General features: G+C 52.5%; 1 protein-coding gene across 1 annotated transcript; it reads left to right on the forward strand.

The window, feature by feature from the left end:
• The first annotated feature begins 328 nt into the window (after positions 1 to 328).
• Positions 329 to 15,091, forward strand: LOC130374120 (snake venom 5'-nucleotidase-like). Its single transcript, XM_056580715.1, has 9 exons — positions 329 to 745; positions 1,428 to 1,644; positions 2,251 to 2,439; positions 3,108 to 3,305; positions 5,006 to 5,160; positions 6,035 to 6,143; positions 8,264 to 8,413; positions 8,628 to 8,828; positions 13,245 to 15,091. Exons 1-9 carry the CDS (start codon positions 404 to 406, stop codon positions 13,418 to 13,420), a joined length of 1,737 nt encoding a protein of 578 aa, XP_056436690.1. The 5' UTR covers positions 329 to 403; the 3' UTR covers positions 13,421 to 15,091.

A 15,091-nucleotide genomic window follows, 5' to 3' on the forward strand; every position in this document is an offset into this window, starting at 1 on the left:
CAAATATTTATGACCCCCCCTTTACCCAAGCCCCCAAAAAGGGCAAGAAAAAAAAACTCCCTTGAATTAGCAAGGAAGAAATATTGAGAAGAAACGATCCAATCAGGGAAACGTTTAAAGCGATTTGATAAGATTTTTTTTATATTTGTATACACAGCAATACAAATGCATTACATTATGTATTATTATAAAACATTTTTTTCAGTAAAAACACTTCAGCGCACAGCGGTGGGGCATGTCGACAAGAACATGATGAACTTTGAAGAACAACATCCCCCCCCCCCCCCCCCCCCCCCCACCCAAGCGCATTTAGAGGAGGGCTTCAAACTCCAACTCGGATTTGAACTCTGGTCCCACTCTTCGGTAACCACTCTTCACCCGTCAGACGACACTCGGCTGTGAGATGGTCGCTCCGCGGGGGACCAGGAGGACTCTCCCGCTGCTCTGCCTCCTCGTGGTCTGCCTGGACCGGACTCTGGCCTGGGACCTAGTCCTGCTGCACACCAACGACGTCCACGCCCGGATGGAGCCGACGAGCAGCGAATCGGGGAAGTGCGCCCCCGCCAAGGCTCCATGCTTCGCCGGGGTAGCGCGGAGGTCCTGGCAGGTGAACGAAATCCGGAACCGCGAGAACAACGTTCTCCTGCTGGACGCCGGGGACCAGTTCCAGGGGAGCGTCTGGTTCAACTTCTACAAGGGCGCCGAGGCGGCTTTCTTCATGAACCGTCTGCGGTACGACGCGATGGTAGGCGCCACCACCTCCTCTACTTCGGAGCTCCTCCACCTCGGAGCTCCTCCACCTCGGTGGTTCTCTGTCAGAAGTGATCAGGAACCGCCGCCTATAACGCGTGTGTTACATGGCGAGGGATGCGTGAGAGATAGTCGGGATCGAGCGGGACAAGTCTGGAATTATTGTGTTGGAATAAACTTATTGGAGTCATTGTTGAATATTTAGTTGAAGGACCTCCTGTTTACCTTGGAAAGAGCGTTTTAATCCAACAGAGCCTGCAGCTCCGACGGAGACACGTGACCAGGAGAGGAACCCGTTTTCCTCAGCGCACGGAGAGGAAAACGGTGTAAACAGTTAGAATTTCTGCGGGCCAACCTATAATTAGACTGAATATACACCAGAGTCTGGTTCACCAACCTACATCAGGTCTGGGAAGAGTAGACTGAAGGCAGCGACCTAAACCAGACACAAAGACAAACATAGTGTTGTTGAATTGAGTTTCATTGGGTTTCAAATAAATTGCCCCCCCTTATACGTATATTTCCAACTGTATTCGGTTTTTCGGGGATTAAAGTAGAACGTCGGTTCTTTACGGGGAAATGGAGCCCGCCGCCTCCCCAAACACAACCTGGACTGACGTTCCTCCTCTGCCTGCTCCTCCGAGGCTCCAGCTGACCGTCCGTCCCTCCGTCCGCAGGCGCTGGGGAACCACGAGTTTGACAACGGCGTGGAGGGTCTGGTGAAGCCCTTTCTGGAGGACGTGCGGTTCCCCGTGCTCAGCGCCAACCTAAACGCCATCTTGGCGCCGAAGCTAGACGGCCGCTTTGAGCCCTACAAGATCCTGAAGGTGGACGGGCAGAAGGTGGGCATCGTGGGCTACACCTCCCAGGAGACCCCCTCCCTCTCCCAGCCAGGTAACCTCCCCCTCCTCAACCCCCCTCCCCCCTCCTGATGCTCCATTGGGTCCATTGGTTGGTGGTCTCTCCAGTCACCTGGGTCCTGGACCCACTGCGGGTGTGTGTCTGTCTGTCCGTTAACATTCTGCTCACCAGTCTCTACTCCTGTTCACCAGTCTCTCCTTCTGTCTCTCCTTCTGTCTCTCCTTCTGTCTCCTTCTGTCTCTCCTCCTGTCTCCTTCTGTCTCTCCTTCTCTCTCGCCTTCTGTCTCTCCTCCTGTCTCTCCTCCTGTTCACCAGTTTCTCCTTCTGTCTCTCCTTCTGTCCACCTGTCTCTCCTTCTCCCTCTCCTCCTGTCTCTCCTTCTGTCTCTCCTTCTCCCTCTCCTCCTGTCTCTCCTCCTGTTCACCAGTCTCTCCTCCTGTCTCTCCTCCTGTTCACCAGTCTCTCCTCCTGTCTCTCCTCCTGTTCACCAGTCCCTCCTTCTGTCTCTCCTTCTGTTCGTCTGTATCTCCTCTATCGTTAGTCTCTCCTTCTGAAGTAACAAACACTTGACTACATTCCAGTCAGTGAAGTCCGCCGGTGGTGGGACTCCATTACCCAGAATGCTCTGCTCTCCCTCAGGACCCAACCTGGTGTTCGGGGAGGAGGTGGCCGCGGTCCAGCTGCAGGTAGACAAGCTGCTGACCCTGGGGGTCAACAAGATCATCGCCCTGGGTCACTCGGGCTTCACCAAAGACCAGGAGATCGCCAGGAAGGTCCGCGGGTTGGACGTGGTGATCGGGGGACACACAAACACCTTCCTGTACACAGGTACACACACATAGCTACACAACACCTTCATGTAACCACACAAACACCTTCCTGTACACAGGTACACACACATAGCTACACAACACCTTCATATAAACACACAACACCTTCCTGTACACAGGTACACACACATAGCTACACAACACCTTCATGTAACCACACAACACCTTCCTGTACACAGGTACACAAACTTAACTACACTAACACCTTCCTGTATACAGATCATTTATACACAACAAAGGACACACACAGAGAAGCACACGCGTACACAACATGGTCCCAGGACTCTGAGTGATTGTCCGCCGGTCAGAAGATGTCCACTGAGGTCCCCACTGACCGTTATCTAACCCGTGGCATCAGGGGATCTGTTTAGTGTGTCCTTCAGTCCTTGCCGTTGTGTATGCGAACCGGCCCCTAGTACTTTAGGCGCGCTCTCTCTCTCGGTGTCGTTCTGAGCTCAAGAGCCAAGAACAGCAGAGCGCCCACCGGTACCGAAAGCTACTCTTCAAGAAACGCCAGAAACGGGAGTTTCCCTTTGACCGGCCAACACCAACATGTTATTCAAAGCTCTTATCGAGAGACTTCCGCAGAGAGCAGACACACAAAGGCCTGTGTCAACACCCCCCCCCCCCGCCCCAGCTCTCAGACGTTAATCTGCGTCTCCACAGGGCCCCCCCCGTCCACTGAGGTCCCGGCGGGGGACTATCCCTTCCTGGTGCAGTCCGACCACGGCGGGACCGTCCCGGTGGTGCAGGCCTACGCCTTCGGGAAGTACCTGGGCTACCTGAAGCTGACCTTCGACCAGGAGGGGAATGTGAAGGAGGCCAAAGGGAACCCCATCCTACTGGACAGCAACGTTCCTGAAGGTAGGGCTGCACGCACACACACACACACACACACACACACACACACACACACACACACACACACACACACACACACACACACACACACACACACACACACACACACACACACACACACACCGCGCTCTGAGGGTAGGCCCGCACACAGCACACAGTCACCCAGTCTTACTGTTCCTCTCAAAGTGCACCAGGTTGACGCATTCGAGGTTAAAAGGGACCAAATTCTTTCCTGTTGACTCTGTCCTGTCAGTGCGGCTCTCCTGAAAAAAATAGTGAATACCGCTGGGTTAGGGTTAGGGTTAGGGTTAGAGGGTTAGGGTTAGAGGGTTAGGAGCAGAAGGGCGAGTAGCGCAGGGCCGCTGTAACCAGCGGGTCTCTGACCGCGCCCACCAGGGAGGGAGCAGCCCGGAGAGAACAACCGTTGAACTAAATGTCATCTGTTAGAAAAGACACACAGTTAGCTAACGCTAGCTGAGCTAACGGGGTCTGAGCTGAGCCTAAGGGGGTCATCCTGGTCTAAGGGGGTCATGCTGGTCTAAGGGGGTCATCCTGGTCTAAGGGGGTCTGCTGGTCTAACGGGGTCTGGGTGGGGTCATCCTGGTCTAAGGGGGTCATTCTGGTCTAACGGGGTCTGGGTGGGGTCATGCTGGTCTAAGGGGGTCATGCTGGTCTTAGGGGGTCATTCTGGTCTAAGGGGGTCATCCTGGTCTAAGAGGGTCATCCTGGTCTAAGGGGGTCTGGCTGGTCCAAGGGGGTCTGGGTGGGGTCATGCTGGTCTAAGGGGGTCATCCTGGTCTTAAGGTACGGCCACACCAACCGCGTTACTCGCGTTAGGGGCGTTGAAAATCTGCATTTTTGCATAGGGAACCATTGGTCTAGGCGCGTTACACGTGTTGAAGCGTTGCGTTAGGGGCGTTAGACGCGGCCGTTGCACGTAATTACGCACGTAAACGCAGTAACGCGCCCAACGCACCAACGCCAGGAATTCAAAAAATTGAACTTTCAACGCTCCAACGCGTGACGCTTAGCCAATCAGCGTGGAGCTTGACCCGACGTCACTGGCAGAGAGTAGTGACGCTTGCACAGAAGCATACGGCCGACATCTTTCTTTATTCTGGGTGGAAATAGTAACATAGTTACGCCATTAAATGCGTTTATGGAAACATTTTTAGCGAGAAATGTGCATTTTACTTTCATAATGTTCGCTCGGTGAATGTGAAGGATGTTTGGTTTGATAGTTATGACGAAGAGGGAACGCTCCGTTCACTTGCATGGACATGGACTCATTTGGCTGCGTTGGCGTGTTGACGCGTTGGAAGCGTTGAACCATCACACAATGATCAAGCGTCAGGTTAGGCGCGTTACTCGCGTTATCCAACGCGAGTAACGCGGTTGGTGTGGCCGTACCATAAGGGGGTCTGCTGGTCTAAGGGGGTCATGCTGGTCTAAGGGGGTCATGCTGGTCTAAGGGGGTCATGCTGGTCTAAGGGGGTCTAAGGGGGTCATGCTGGTCTAAGGGGGTCATGCTGGTCTAAGGGGGTCATGCTGGTCTAAGGGGGTCTAAGGGGGTCATCCTGGTCTAAGGGGGTCTAAGGGGGTCATGCTGGTCTAAGGGGGTCATGCTGGTCTAAGGGGGTCTAAGGGGGTCATGCTGGTCTAAGGGGGTCATGCTGGTCTAAGGGGGTCTGCTGGTCTTCCAGATGCGTCGGTGGCGGCCGAGGTGGCGACCTGGAGGCAGAACCTGACCGTGTACTCGTCCAAGACGGTGGGGAAGACGCTGGTGTTCCTGAACGGGACCTTCGAGGAATGCCGCTTCCGGGAGTGCAACCTGGGGAACCTCATCTGTGACGCCATGGTGAGACTCCGCCCTCTGGGGATGACTCCGCCCCCTAGTGAGACTCCGCCCACTGGGGACTGGCGGAGGGTCGCCATGGTGAGACTCCCCCCTTTGGGGACGACTCCAGCCACTTGGGACGCAGGGCCTTACCATTGGTTCTTCCTAAGCTGTTTGAACATCTGTCCACTAGTGACATCACTAGTGGAGTGACCAATCAGGGGTATGATGGACCGGTCACGGCCAATCAACCTCAAGCAGCAACCGAACAGGGGCCCTCAAAGCGTGCCTGGGACGTTGGGGTTGAGACAGACGTTATGGGGGACTCTAGTCCAGGGCGGGGGTCCTCTGACGTTAGGGGGGACTCTAGTCCAGGGCGGGGGTCCTCTGACGTTACGGGGGACTCTAGTCCAGGGACCGGGGTCCTCTGACGTTAGGGGGGACTCTAGTCCAGGGCGGGGGTCCTCTGACGTTAGGGGGGACTCTAGTCCAGGGCGGGGGTCCTCTGACGTTAGGGGGGACTCTAGTCCAGGGCGGGGGTCCTCTGACGTTAGGGGGGACTCTAGTCCAGGGCGGGGGTCCTCTGACGTTAGGGGGGACTCTAGTCCGTGTCTCAGCATGCTCTGCCATCAGGACAATCATTAGCATGTGTTAGGATTCCGATCCAGCAGCTAACTCAGGATAATCATTAGCATGTGTTAGCTTGCCGATCCAGCAGCTAACTCAGGATAATCATTAGCATGTGTTAGGATTCCGATCCAGCAGCTATGTTGAACCCATTCGCTAGGGGCTAGCGTGTGTTAACGTTGCCAACGGGCGCACATTCACTGCGTGTGGGTTGGCCCGTTAGCTGGGGGCTAGCGCGTGCTAACGCTAGCCTGCGGTTGGGTTCCAGATCCACAACAACATCAAGTACGCAGACGAGCTCCAGTGGAACCATGTGGCGGCCTGCATCCTGAACGGGGGGTCGGTGAGGACCTCCATCGACGAGAGGAGCGCCGACGGTGAGAGCGGGGGTTGGGGGAGAGGGAGGGGGGGGAGGAGAGGGAGGGGGGGGGGAGGAGGGGAAGAGGGAGGGGGGGAGGGAGGGGGGGAGGAGGGGGAGAGGGAGGGAGGGGGGGAGGAGGGGGAGAGGGAGGGGGGGGGAGGAGGGGGGGAGGGAGGGGGGAGGAGGGGAAGAGGGAGGGGGGAGGGAGGGGTCGGTGCGGACCTCCATCAACGAGAGGAGCGCCGACGGTGAGGAAGGGGGGGAGAGAGGGAGGGAGGGGGAGACACAAGGGGGAGAGTGGGAGGGAGGGGGGAGACACAAGGTGAGGGAGGGGGGAGACACAAGGGGGAGGGAGGGGGGAGACACAAGGGGGAGGGAGGGGGGAGACGCGCGGGAGAGAGGGAGGGAGGGGGAGACACAAGGGGAGGGAGGGGGAGACGCGTGAGAGGGAGGGAGGGGGGAGACACAAGGGGAGGGAGGGGGGAGACGCGCGGGAGAGAGGGAGGGAGGGGGAGACACAAGGGGAGGGAGGGGGGAGACGCGCGGGGAGAGAGGGAGGGACGGGGGAGGGAGACCTCGGGGGGGTTGTAAGTGGGCCGAGGGGGGAAAAGAGAGAGACAGTAAGGGGGAGAGTGAGACGGGGGAGAGAGAGGGAGGGAGTGATCTAGAGACGGGAGAGAGGGACGACCTTGTAAGGAAACAGTGAGGCTGGAGTCGTGGCAACCATGTCTTCAGACGTTAGGATTGTTCATGGGAAGGTCGACCGCTGAGTCAGTGAGGAGACGATGGGATACTGCGGCCACATCCGCCTCAACATCCCGCACATCGAACCTCGGGAACGGAAAGAAAGTAAAGACGTGGGAATAGATAACAAGTAAGAGATTGCGTCACCACCATCCAATAAAATCCCATAAAACCAAACCGTACAAAGCCCAAATCATTACAGACACAGCGCCTCTCAAAACCCGCCTCCAAAGACGACCTCTAGGCCTGTCCTCAGATCAGATCAGATGAACACAGGAGTGCTCAGATGGCTGTCGCTGTCTACATGAACTGATGAGAGCGGTCAGTCTCACCTGAGGTTCTGCTCCCTCTGCTGACCTCACTCCTCAAGCATCTGAACAGGAGGGAGGGAGGGAGGGGAGAGAGGGAGAGGGAGGGAGAGATGGAGAGAGAGAGAGAGGGAGAGAGAGAGAGAGGGAGGGAGCGAGAGAGAGAGAGGGAGGGAGGGAGGGAGAGAGGGAGAGAGAGAGAGAGAGAGGGAGGGAGAGAGAGAGGGAGGGAGAGAGGGAGGGAGGGAGGGAGAGAGGAGAGAGAGAGAGAGGGAGGGAGAGATGGAGAGAGGGAGAGAGGGAGAGAGAGAGAGAGGGAGGGAGAGAGGGAGAGAGAGAGAGAGGGAGGGAGGGAGGGAGAGATGGAGAGAGAGAGAGAGGGAGGGAGAGAGAGAGGGAGGGAGAGAGGGAGGGAGAGAGAGAGGGAGGGAGAGAGGGAGGGAGCGAGGGAGGGAGAGAGGGAGGGAGCGAGGGCATATCTGCCGGGAAATCTTTCCATAAGCAGGATAGGAGCAATACGATATGACAAGATTAGACATCTAACACTTGTCCAAGAGATACTAGAGGAGGGCACCTTTCCACCATCACACCATAGAACGTTGTAGCTGGTGTGTAGCTGGTGTGTAGCTGGTGTGTAGCTGGTGTGTAGCTGGTGTGTAGCTGGTGTCAGGACCGGTACTGCCGGGCAGCAGGAAGTGTAACAACAAGGCTTTTATCGTCCCCATCCCGCAGTGACCCGTGTCCGGGTGAAGCCTCAAATTTCAAAGAGGTTTTTTCCTCTTAATCTAAAACACGAAATTAATTTCAGGCGGAAATGAAGTCTTCCACTTAGGCTGTGTTCTAGCTTTGTTCACTCTTACCACCTTTGACCTTTGACCCGGGTCTACCGCTGTGTCCCTGGTGCAGGGGACATCACGTTGGAGGACCCGGTCAGGGTGCGACCTTTGACCCTGTGCTCTGTGCAGGGGACATCACGGGGGAGGACCCGGTCAGGGTGCGACCTTTGACCTTTGACCCTGTGCTCTGTGCAGGGGACATCACGGTGGAGGACGACCTTTGACCTTTGACCCTGTGCTCTGTGCAGGGGACATCACGGTGGAGGACCTGCTTGCGGTGATGCCGTTCGGCGGGACCTTTGACCTGGTGCAGCTGAGCGGCGCCACGCTCCTCAGCGCCTTCGAGCACGCCGTGCGGCGCTATGGACTGTCCACCGGGGAGTTCCTGCAGGTGTCCGGTGAGCCCTCCGCCCTCCGGGACATCCCATAATAACGGCAGCTCTGTACAGTACAGTACAGGACGTGTGACGCGCCGACGTCCTACGCAGTTTAATTGTCATTGTAGCACACGACGAAACACCGTTTGGCACTCTCTAGGCCAACACAACGTCGACACAATGCAGCAGGTCGGAGGTCAGAGGTCAGAGGTAACCCCGCCCCCCCTCTCCCCAGGGATCCGGGTGGTGTACGACCTGTCCCGCCCCCCCGGCGCGCGCGTCCGCAGCCTGCGGGTGCTCTGCACCGAGTGCCGGGTGCCGCGCTACGAGCCGGTGGACCGGGGGGCGCTGTACAGGGTGGTGCTGCCCTCCTACCTGGTCGCCGGGGGCGACGGCTTCTCCATGATCCGAGACCAGAACGTCAAGCACGACTCGGGTGAGTGGCCGAGACGCCGGGGCGTTGCCGTGGGTTACACCTCCTGTTCTCTGGGGATCTTCCTTTTGGCCCGTAAACCTCCGCCTGACTTTGTGGAGCCCGCCTTTCAAAGCGTCGGCCTCCAAAAAGTCCCCACGAATGATGACCACTTCCTGTGCCTCTTTAGTCCTTCCTGTCTGCTCTGCAGTGGGTGCGGTCACAGAGCTGATGCAGATATGTCACGGTTTCGTTACAGAGATATTCTACCGAACAGAAACGCATTCACTCGAGCTTGCCTGCCTTCAGAAGATGTCGATATGAAGGCCGATATGTGCGGCTATTCTCATACACTGTACTGACTTTGAGACTAGGAAAGTTCCAGCTTGCTGGGATGCGCGTGGCGAACTCCTTGCTAGAATGCTGTCCAAAGTGGCTGTTCTCTTTGGGGAACGTGAGAAAAGGAAGAAAAACCGCTGATGTCAGAGAGGAAGCCACGCTCAATTCCTCAATTACAAGGGTAATTGAGGACACGGCCTGTTGCGTAACCAAATTCAGTCGGTGTGCGTGACGGTGTATGAAGTGGGCATTGGGATAAATGTCCTGAACCTTCCTCCACCTGTTGCTCCTCGCATCACACTCGCTCCATCATATGTTTGTGCCATCATCAGCCTCTCTCTGTCCACCTCATCCTCCGCTGAACAAACGACACCCAATTGTTGCAGAAGTACATTAGAGATGGCCTCTGCGGTCGTGCCTCCATTGATTTGTTTGAAACAAAAAGACCTGTGCTTCGCCTATGTAACGAAACACAACAACGAATTGGCAATGGGTTGAAACAACGTCGTTCCGTCGGCCTGCACTGCAAGGAATTCTGTGTTTTTCAGATCCTGTATAATGCGACTCTCATTCTGAGTGAGGTTGGACGTACCTTTGAACACCGTGGCCTTCTCCAGACGTTCTCTTAGTGCGCTATCCAATGATGCTACTAAACCCACAAAGCCCAGGAAGACACCAGGTCTATCTGATGATTCACTCGTTATCTCCTCTTGAGCGCCAGTTCGAATGCTCCACAGAGTTGTACACAGTCAATGAACTTGGACAGAAAGTGTCGGTTGTTGTCGACCTCCTTACTGTGATTCCTCACACTGACATGATAGCCCTCGTCCAGCTGCGCAGCAATATTAACTTTCCAAAAAGTGCTTCACATCACTCACACCCGTCATCCATACATCCCCTTGTCCCCTTATCCTGTGCACACACTTGCTTGGAAAAGTAGACATCGGAAACAAAAAACTGTGTTTCTCATTGAGCAACCACATTTTTTCTTCTCATAGACATGCCAGTTCTGTTGTACGTTTTCCCCCATCCTTCATTTGTTGGATAATGTTAATATCCGGTCTGTTCGGGCCAAGTTGTTGGATGGCTAATTAATCTTCTGATTTTAACCTCTCAGATGGTAATAACTACTACTAACTACTGTGAGCTGGTGCTCCATCATGTGTCCATAAAGACCAACATAAGGGGAAGAGAGAGAGAGGAGACAGTAAACACCCTGTGTTGGAAAGGCTCGACGCACAACTGTAGTAGAGTTGAATCAACAATCTGCTATTTAAAGTGGACTGGGCCCTCAGATGACTCCAGCTGTTCCTTCCTGTCTGAACTGCTAACGAGTTAACGAGCCGCCAACCCCTCAGATTCAAACCATCTCTTTTCTTCATCAACAATCACCCTGTAATGTTTAACACCAGAATACAAATCTTTAAATACATGTTAAAAAATGTAACACCACAAGATATGGGTACTGGCCCTTTAATTGTTTACCCTGCGTTACTACGGCGACTCAGCGTTCCAACTCACCATCAATGGAGGGTTTGGACCAGGGATGGAAATTCACTTTTTTGCCCACCAGCCACTGTGGCAGGTAGATTTCAAAAACTACCAGTCACTCATCTTTTTTACCAGCCATGTTTAAAATAAAAGCCATGTTTAAAAAAAGTATAAAAGCCTTTTTATACGCTATTTTTTTTTTTAATAAATGCGTAAATTTTGAACAATATAATAGTAACAATAGATAAGAAAAGTGTTTTTCATACACATTTTTTTCCATCAGAAGTGATTTTTACTGTAAGTAGGTTCTGCCAAGGAACTGAGTTGAAAACGTTACACTCTTACCGATAAACAATACACAGGTATCTGCCATGTTAAGTCCTGTTTATTTCAAAGGTGTTATGAAGTTTTGGGATAATTCATCTATACAAAGTATTTTCAATAAAAAACGAATTGACATATTAACAATAAAACAACATGCATGGCTACACCATCATAAGTCAATTTTTTTTTATATTTACATGTGACTAAATACAAATTTGTCCACAGACATGGTAACTAACGTATGACACTTTCTTTCTGTTCAATAGTCTAGATATAAATTTATCAATCAACTGTATGAGAAATTTGTTAATGTTTGTCCCTATAAAACAATAATGGTAAAAAAGTAAATACAAACACGACGGTAACTGAGTAAGTCAAACCGTCCAATCTGAAGGCTCTACTTAAACACTCCCCCTACTCACTTCCACCAATGCAAAGCGAACAGAACTGAGTAGGGGAGGTCGTAGCCTAACTAGTTTGTAAACGACCCAGAGAAACGCAACGCAAATTCAATGTGAACATGTATGAGGCTTTAATAAAATCCCGGACGATTTTGAAATTCCGCAAAACATTGTCTCAAAAAGAGGGCATGTCCGGGCAAAAGAGGACGTATGGTTAGGCCTACCCTACATACGCGAAACACATTTGATTCCTACCTGTAACACTGTTAAATAGCGGCCCAAATTGGTTGGCGCTATCCTGGTAATTTCTCTGCGTGAGAAATACAAAGTGTGGCGTGTGAGCGTGTGCATGGCGTGTGCAAGCCCCAGGGATCTCCCACTTCCGTCTTCCATGAAAGAGAACCAAACTAATTCACACAATAGCGTTTGTGCAAATCTAGCATTAAAGGTTAATTTAAGGAAGTTCTCTCCAGTCACGCTAGAGAGAACTGAGAAATCTGAAATGCTGACTAAATGTTCAGAATTCTGGCTCTGCAATTTATTGCGCGCTTCCATACCGCTCTAGATTCCCACACCCCCACAAAGATTTTTTCCTGTAGAAATCTATGGTGGAAAACGATACGCCCTCTTAACCACAAAATGTCTGAGTCACTTCTAGGGAAGTAAATCTGTGCCATCAGATTTTGAAAATAAAAAGCCATTGGACTCTAAGCACTGAATATTTATGCATTGAAATAACGTATTTGGATTTGAATGGAACTCCTATTCAGCTTTATTTTTCAATGTTAAAAATTCAAAATCAAAGATTCAACGTCAAAAACTCAAAAACAACTTGGGACGTTGATTACGTTGAAATTCAAATCCAGATACCTTATTTCAATGCATAAATATTCAGTGCTTAGAATTCAATTGCTTTTTATTTTCAAAATCCGATGCCACAGATTTACTTCCATACACTTCTCTTCCGTCATGCTTAACTGATCATACCTCCCTCTCGTTTGTTACACAAATCTTACCATGGACACTTCCCGAACCCCTCTCAAATTTCAGCCAGCCAGACAATTCACGTCACAGTCACGTCTGTTCATTTATGAATGGAATTCTGAACGTGTCCTGCCTCCGAAATAGCCTGGCAATAGCCTGGCAATAGCCATGCTGCCTTGCGCGCAATTTCATTTCGCGCTGCGAGGCAGCCTGGATTCCATGGATCCGATTTTCGCCTGAGATGGGGAACCAATCACCGAACGGGGAGGGACGGCAAGACGATGACAACGTCTGTGCGACACACCCATCGTCTTCGTCCGAATTGCGTGTGTCTCACGCCGAATGCGTGAGACTGGAGAGCTGTTAGTGACCGGTACATTATCCCGGATGTTGACAGTCGCAGATCAGCAAGAGAGGCGTAGAAGCAGAAGGGGGCCGGATGTTGACAGTAAAAGTTTTGGAACTGTGCAGCGGCGTATGACGAATGTATTGAATATGCAAATTTGTTTGGACCTGACTTGAAAGTATTACCCGACACAGTGGCGGGTGAAGTGACACGATTCACCCGCCACCATACAAATCCACCCGCAAATGGCGTGTGGCGGGTGTTCATTTCCATCCCTGGTTTGGACGCTATGAAGCCTATTAAGCGTTTCACAGTCCCTGGGGGAGCCTCTACGGCCCCCCTGCAGTGTTGCCAGATTGGGCCACATTTCCAGCCCAATCTGGCAACACGTGCTGCTTCTCTGGGGTCCAGCTGTCCCACTGCGTTACAGCAGAACCTCTGATCCAGCAGCAGCTGTTGCCAGATTGGGCGGCTAATCCGGCCCAATCTGGCAACGCTGCCCCCCCTGTCGGGCCCTGACCCGGTCTGTGACCCCTCTGTGGTTCTGCCCTCCAGGGGACTTGGACATCTCGGTGCTGGTCAACTACATCAGCGTGCGGCAGAAGGTCCACCCCAGCCTGGAGGACCGGATCTCCTTCTACAAGAGCTCTGGGGGCCGGGTCCCGGGGCCCGCCACACCGCTGCTGGTCACCCTGCTGGGCCTGGTCTGGGCCCTCTACGGGGGTCTCTAGGGGCCCGCCTGGGCTGGGCCCTCTAGGGCCTTAGGGGCCGCTGGTCTGGGCCCTCTACGGGGGTCTCTAGGGGCCGCAGGTCTGGGCCCTCCACTGGTGACCTGGTTTGCCCACAGTCCCTCTCTTTTTTGTACAAGGCGTGATGACTTTTGGAGCAGCTCTTTGGTTCTTTTAGCCACCACCACTCCGGGTGGGACCAACATGCTTTTAAAGGTTTTTAAAGTATTATTACATTTTATTTCCTACAGGATTGCACGACTACACAAAGTCATTAAGACACAGACAGAGGAGCTAGCAGTTAGCTAGAGGAGCTAGCACTTTGACCTAGTCAATCTAAAAAAAAATTATATATATATATATATATATATTAGAATCAGATTTTAATAAATGATTTAATCTAATACATATGAAGTCAACAGAGGCGAAACAAAATTGAGTTTGGCCTCTGAGAAGGAAGGATTGGATACAGCGTTTACACCCGGTGAGAAGGGTCTGCTTATCCATCACCCAAGACCAGGACCGGGACCGGGATCAGGACCAGGACCGGGATCAGGACCTGGACCTGGGATCAGGACCTGGACCTGGGATCAGGACCTGGACCTGGGTCAGGACCTGGGATCAGGACCTGGACCGAGATCAGGACCTGGACCTGGGTCAGGACCTGGACCGGGATCAGGACCTGGACCGAGATCAGGACCTGGAACTGGGTCAGGACCTGGACCGGGATCAGGACCTGGACCTGGATCAGGACCTGGACCGGGATCAGGACCAGGACTGGGATCAGGACCTGGACCTGGACCTAGATCAGGATCAGGCACATTGCCAGGCCACGACTGTATTCAAAACCAGCTGACAGACCGGGTCTCATTCAGGGTCCATGACCGGCTCCACATCAAGTAGCTCACTGGTCAGCATTGTAGTTGTTTTGTTACCCGGTATAAAGTGACACCTCGTTGGACAGGTTTCAGAGGAACTGAGTGAGGTCTGAGTGAGACCAGAACCTCTGGTCGGAGTTAGACCAGAGGCTCTGGTCGGAGTTAGACCAGAGGCTCTGGTCTGAGTTAGTTCAGAGGCTCTGGTCTGAGTTAGTTCAGAGGCTCTGGTCTGAGTTAGTTCAGAGGCTCTGGTCTGAGTTAGTTCAGAGGCTCTGGTCTGAGTTAGTTCAGAGGTTCTGGTCTGAGTAAGTTCAGAGGTTCTGGTCTGAGTTAGTTCAGAGGCTCTGGTCTGAGTTGGACCAGAGGTTCTGGTCTGATTGGACCGAGACCAGACTGCACTGAGAACATTCAGTAGCAGAAAGGGAATAATAAATCTTTGGTGGACATCTGCTCACCAAAGATTTTCAGTTTTTTTCCTTTTTTTAAGTTAGTTTTGTGTTTTGTATGAAGCTGGTTGTAATTACATTTTTATTTGTTGTCCGTTTTGAAATGTAAAGAAATAATTTGAGAGTAAAGAAATATTTTCTAGCCCTTTATCACCTCTTAATTAATTATGGTCCAATTAACTAATTGGACCATAATTCCGACTTGACGACCGTCTTAACGTTGTCTTCAGGGTCTAATTAGTTAAAGACGCTGAAGAAAAAGTGAAGACGTGCCTTAGGCTGAACGGTTTCCAGCCGTAGACGAATCTGCCATGATTTCCCAGAACTGATAATAAACATCTGCCATGTAC

Source organism: Gadus chalcogrammus, chromosome 21 (assembly GCF_026213295.1).
Source record: "Gadus chalcogrammus isolate NIFS_2021 chromosome 21, NIFS_Gcha_1.0, whole genome shotgun sequence".
In the NCBI taxonomy this organism is placed as follows: domain Eukaryota; kingdom Metazoa; phylum Chordata; class Actinopteri; order Gadiformes; family Gadidae; genus Gadus; species Gadus chalcogrammus.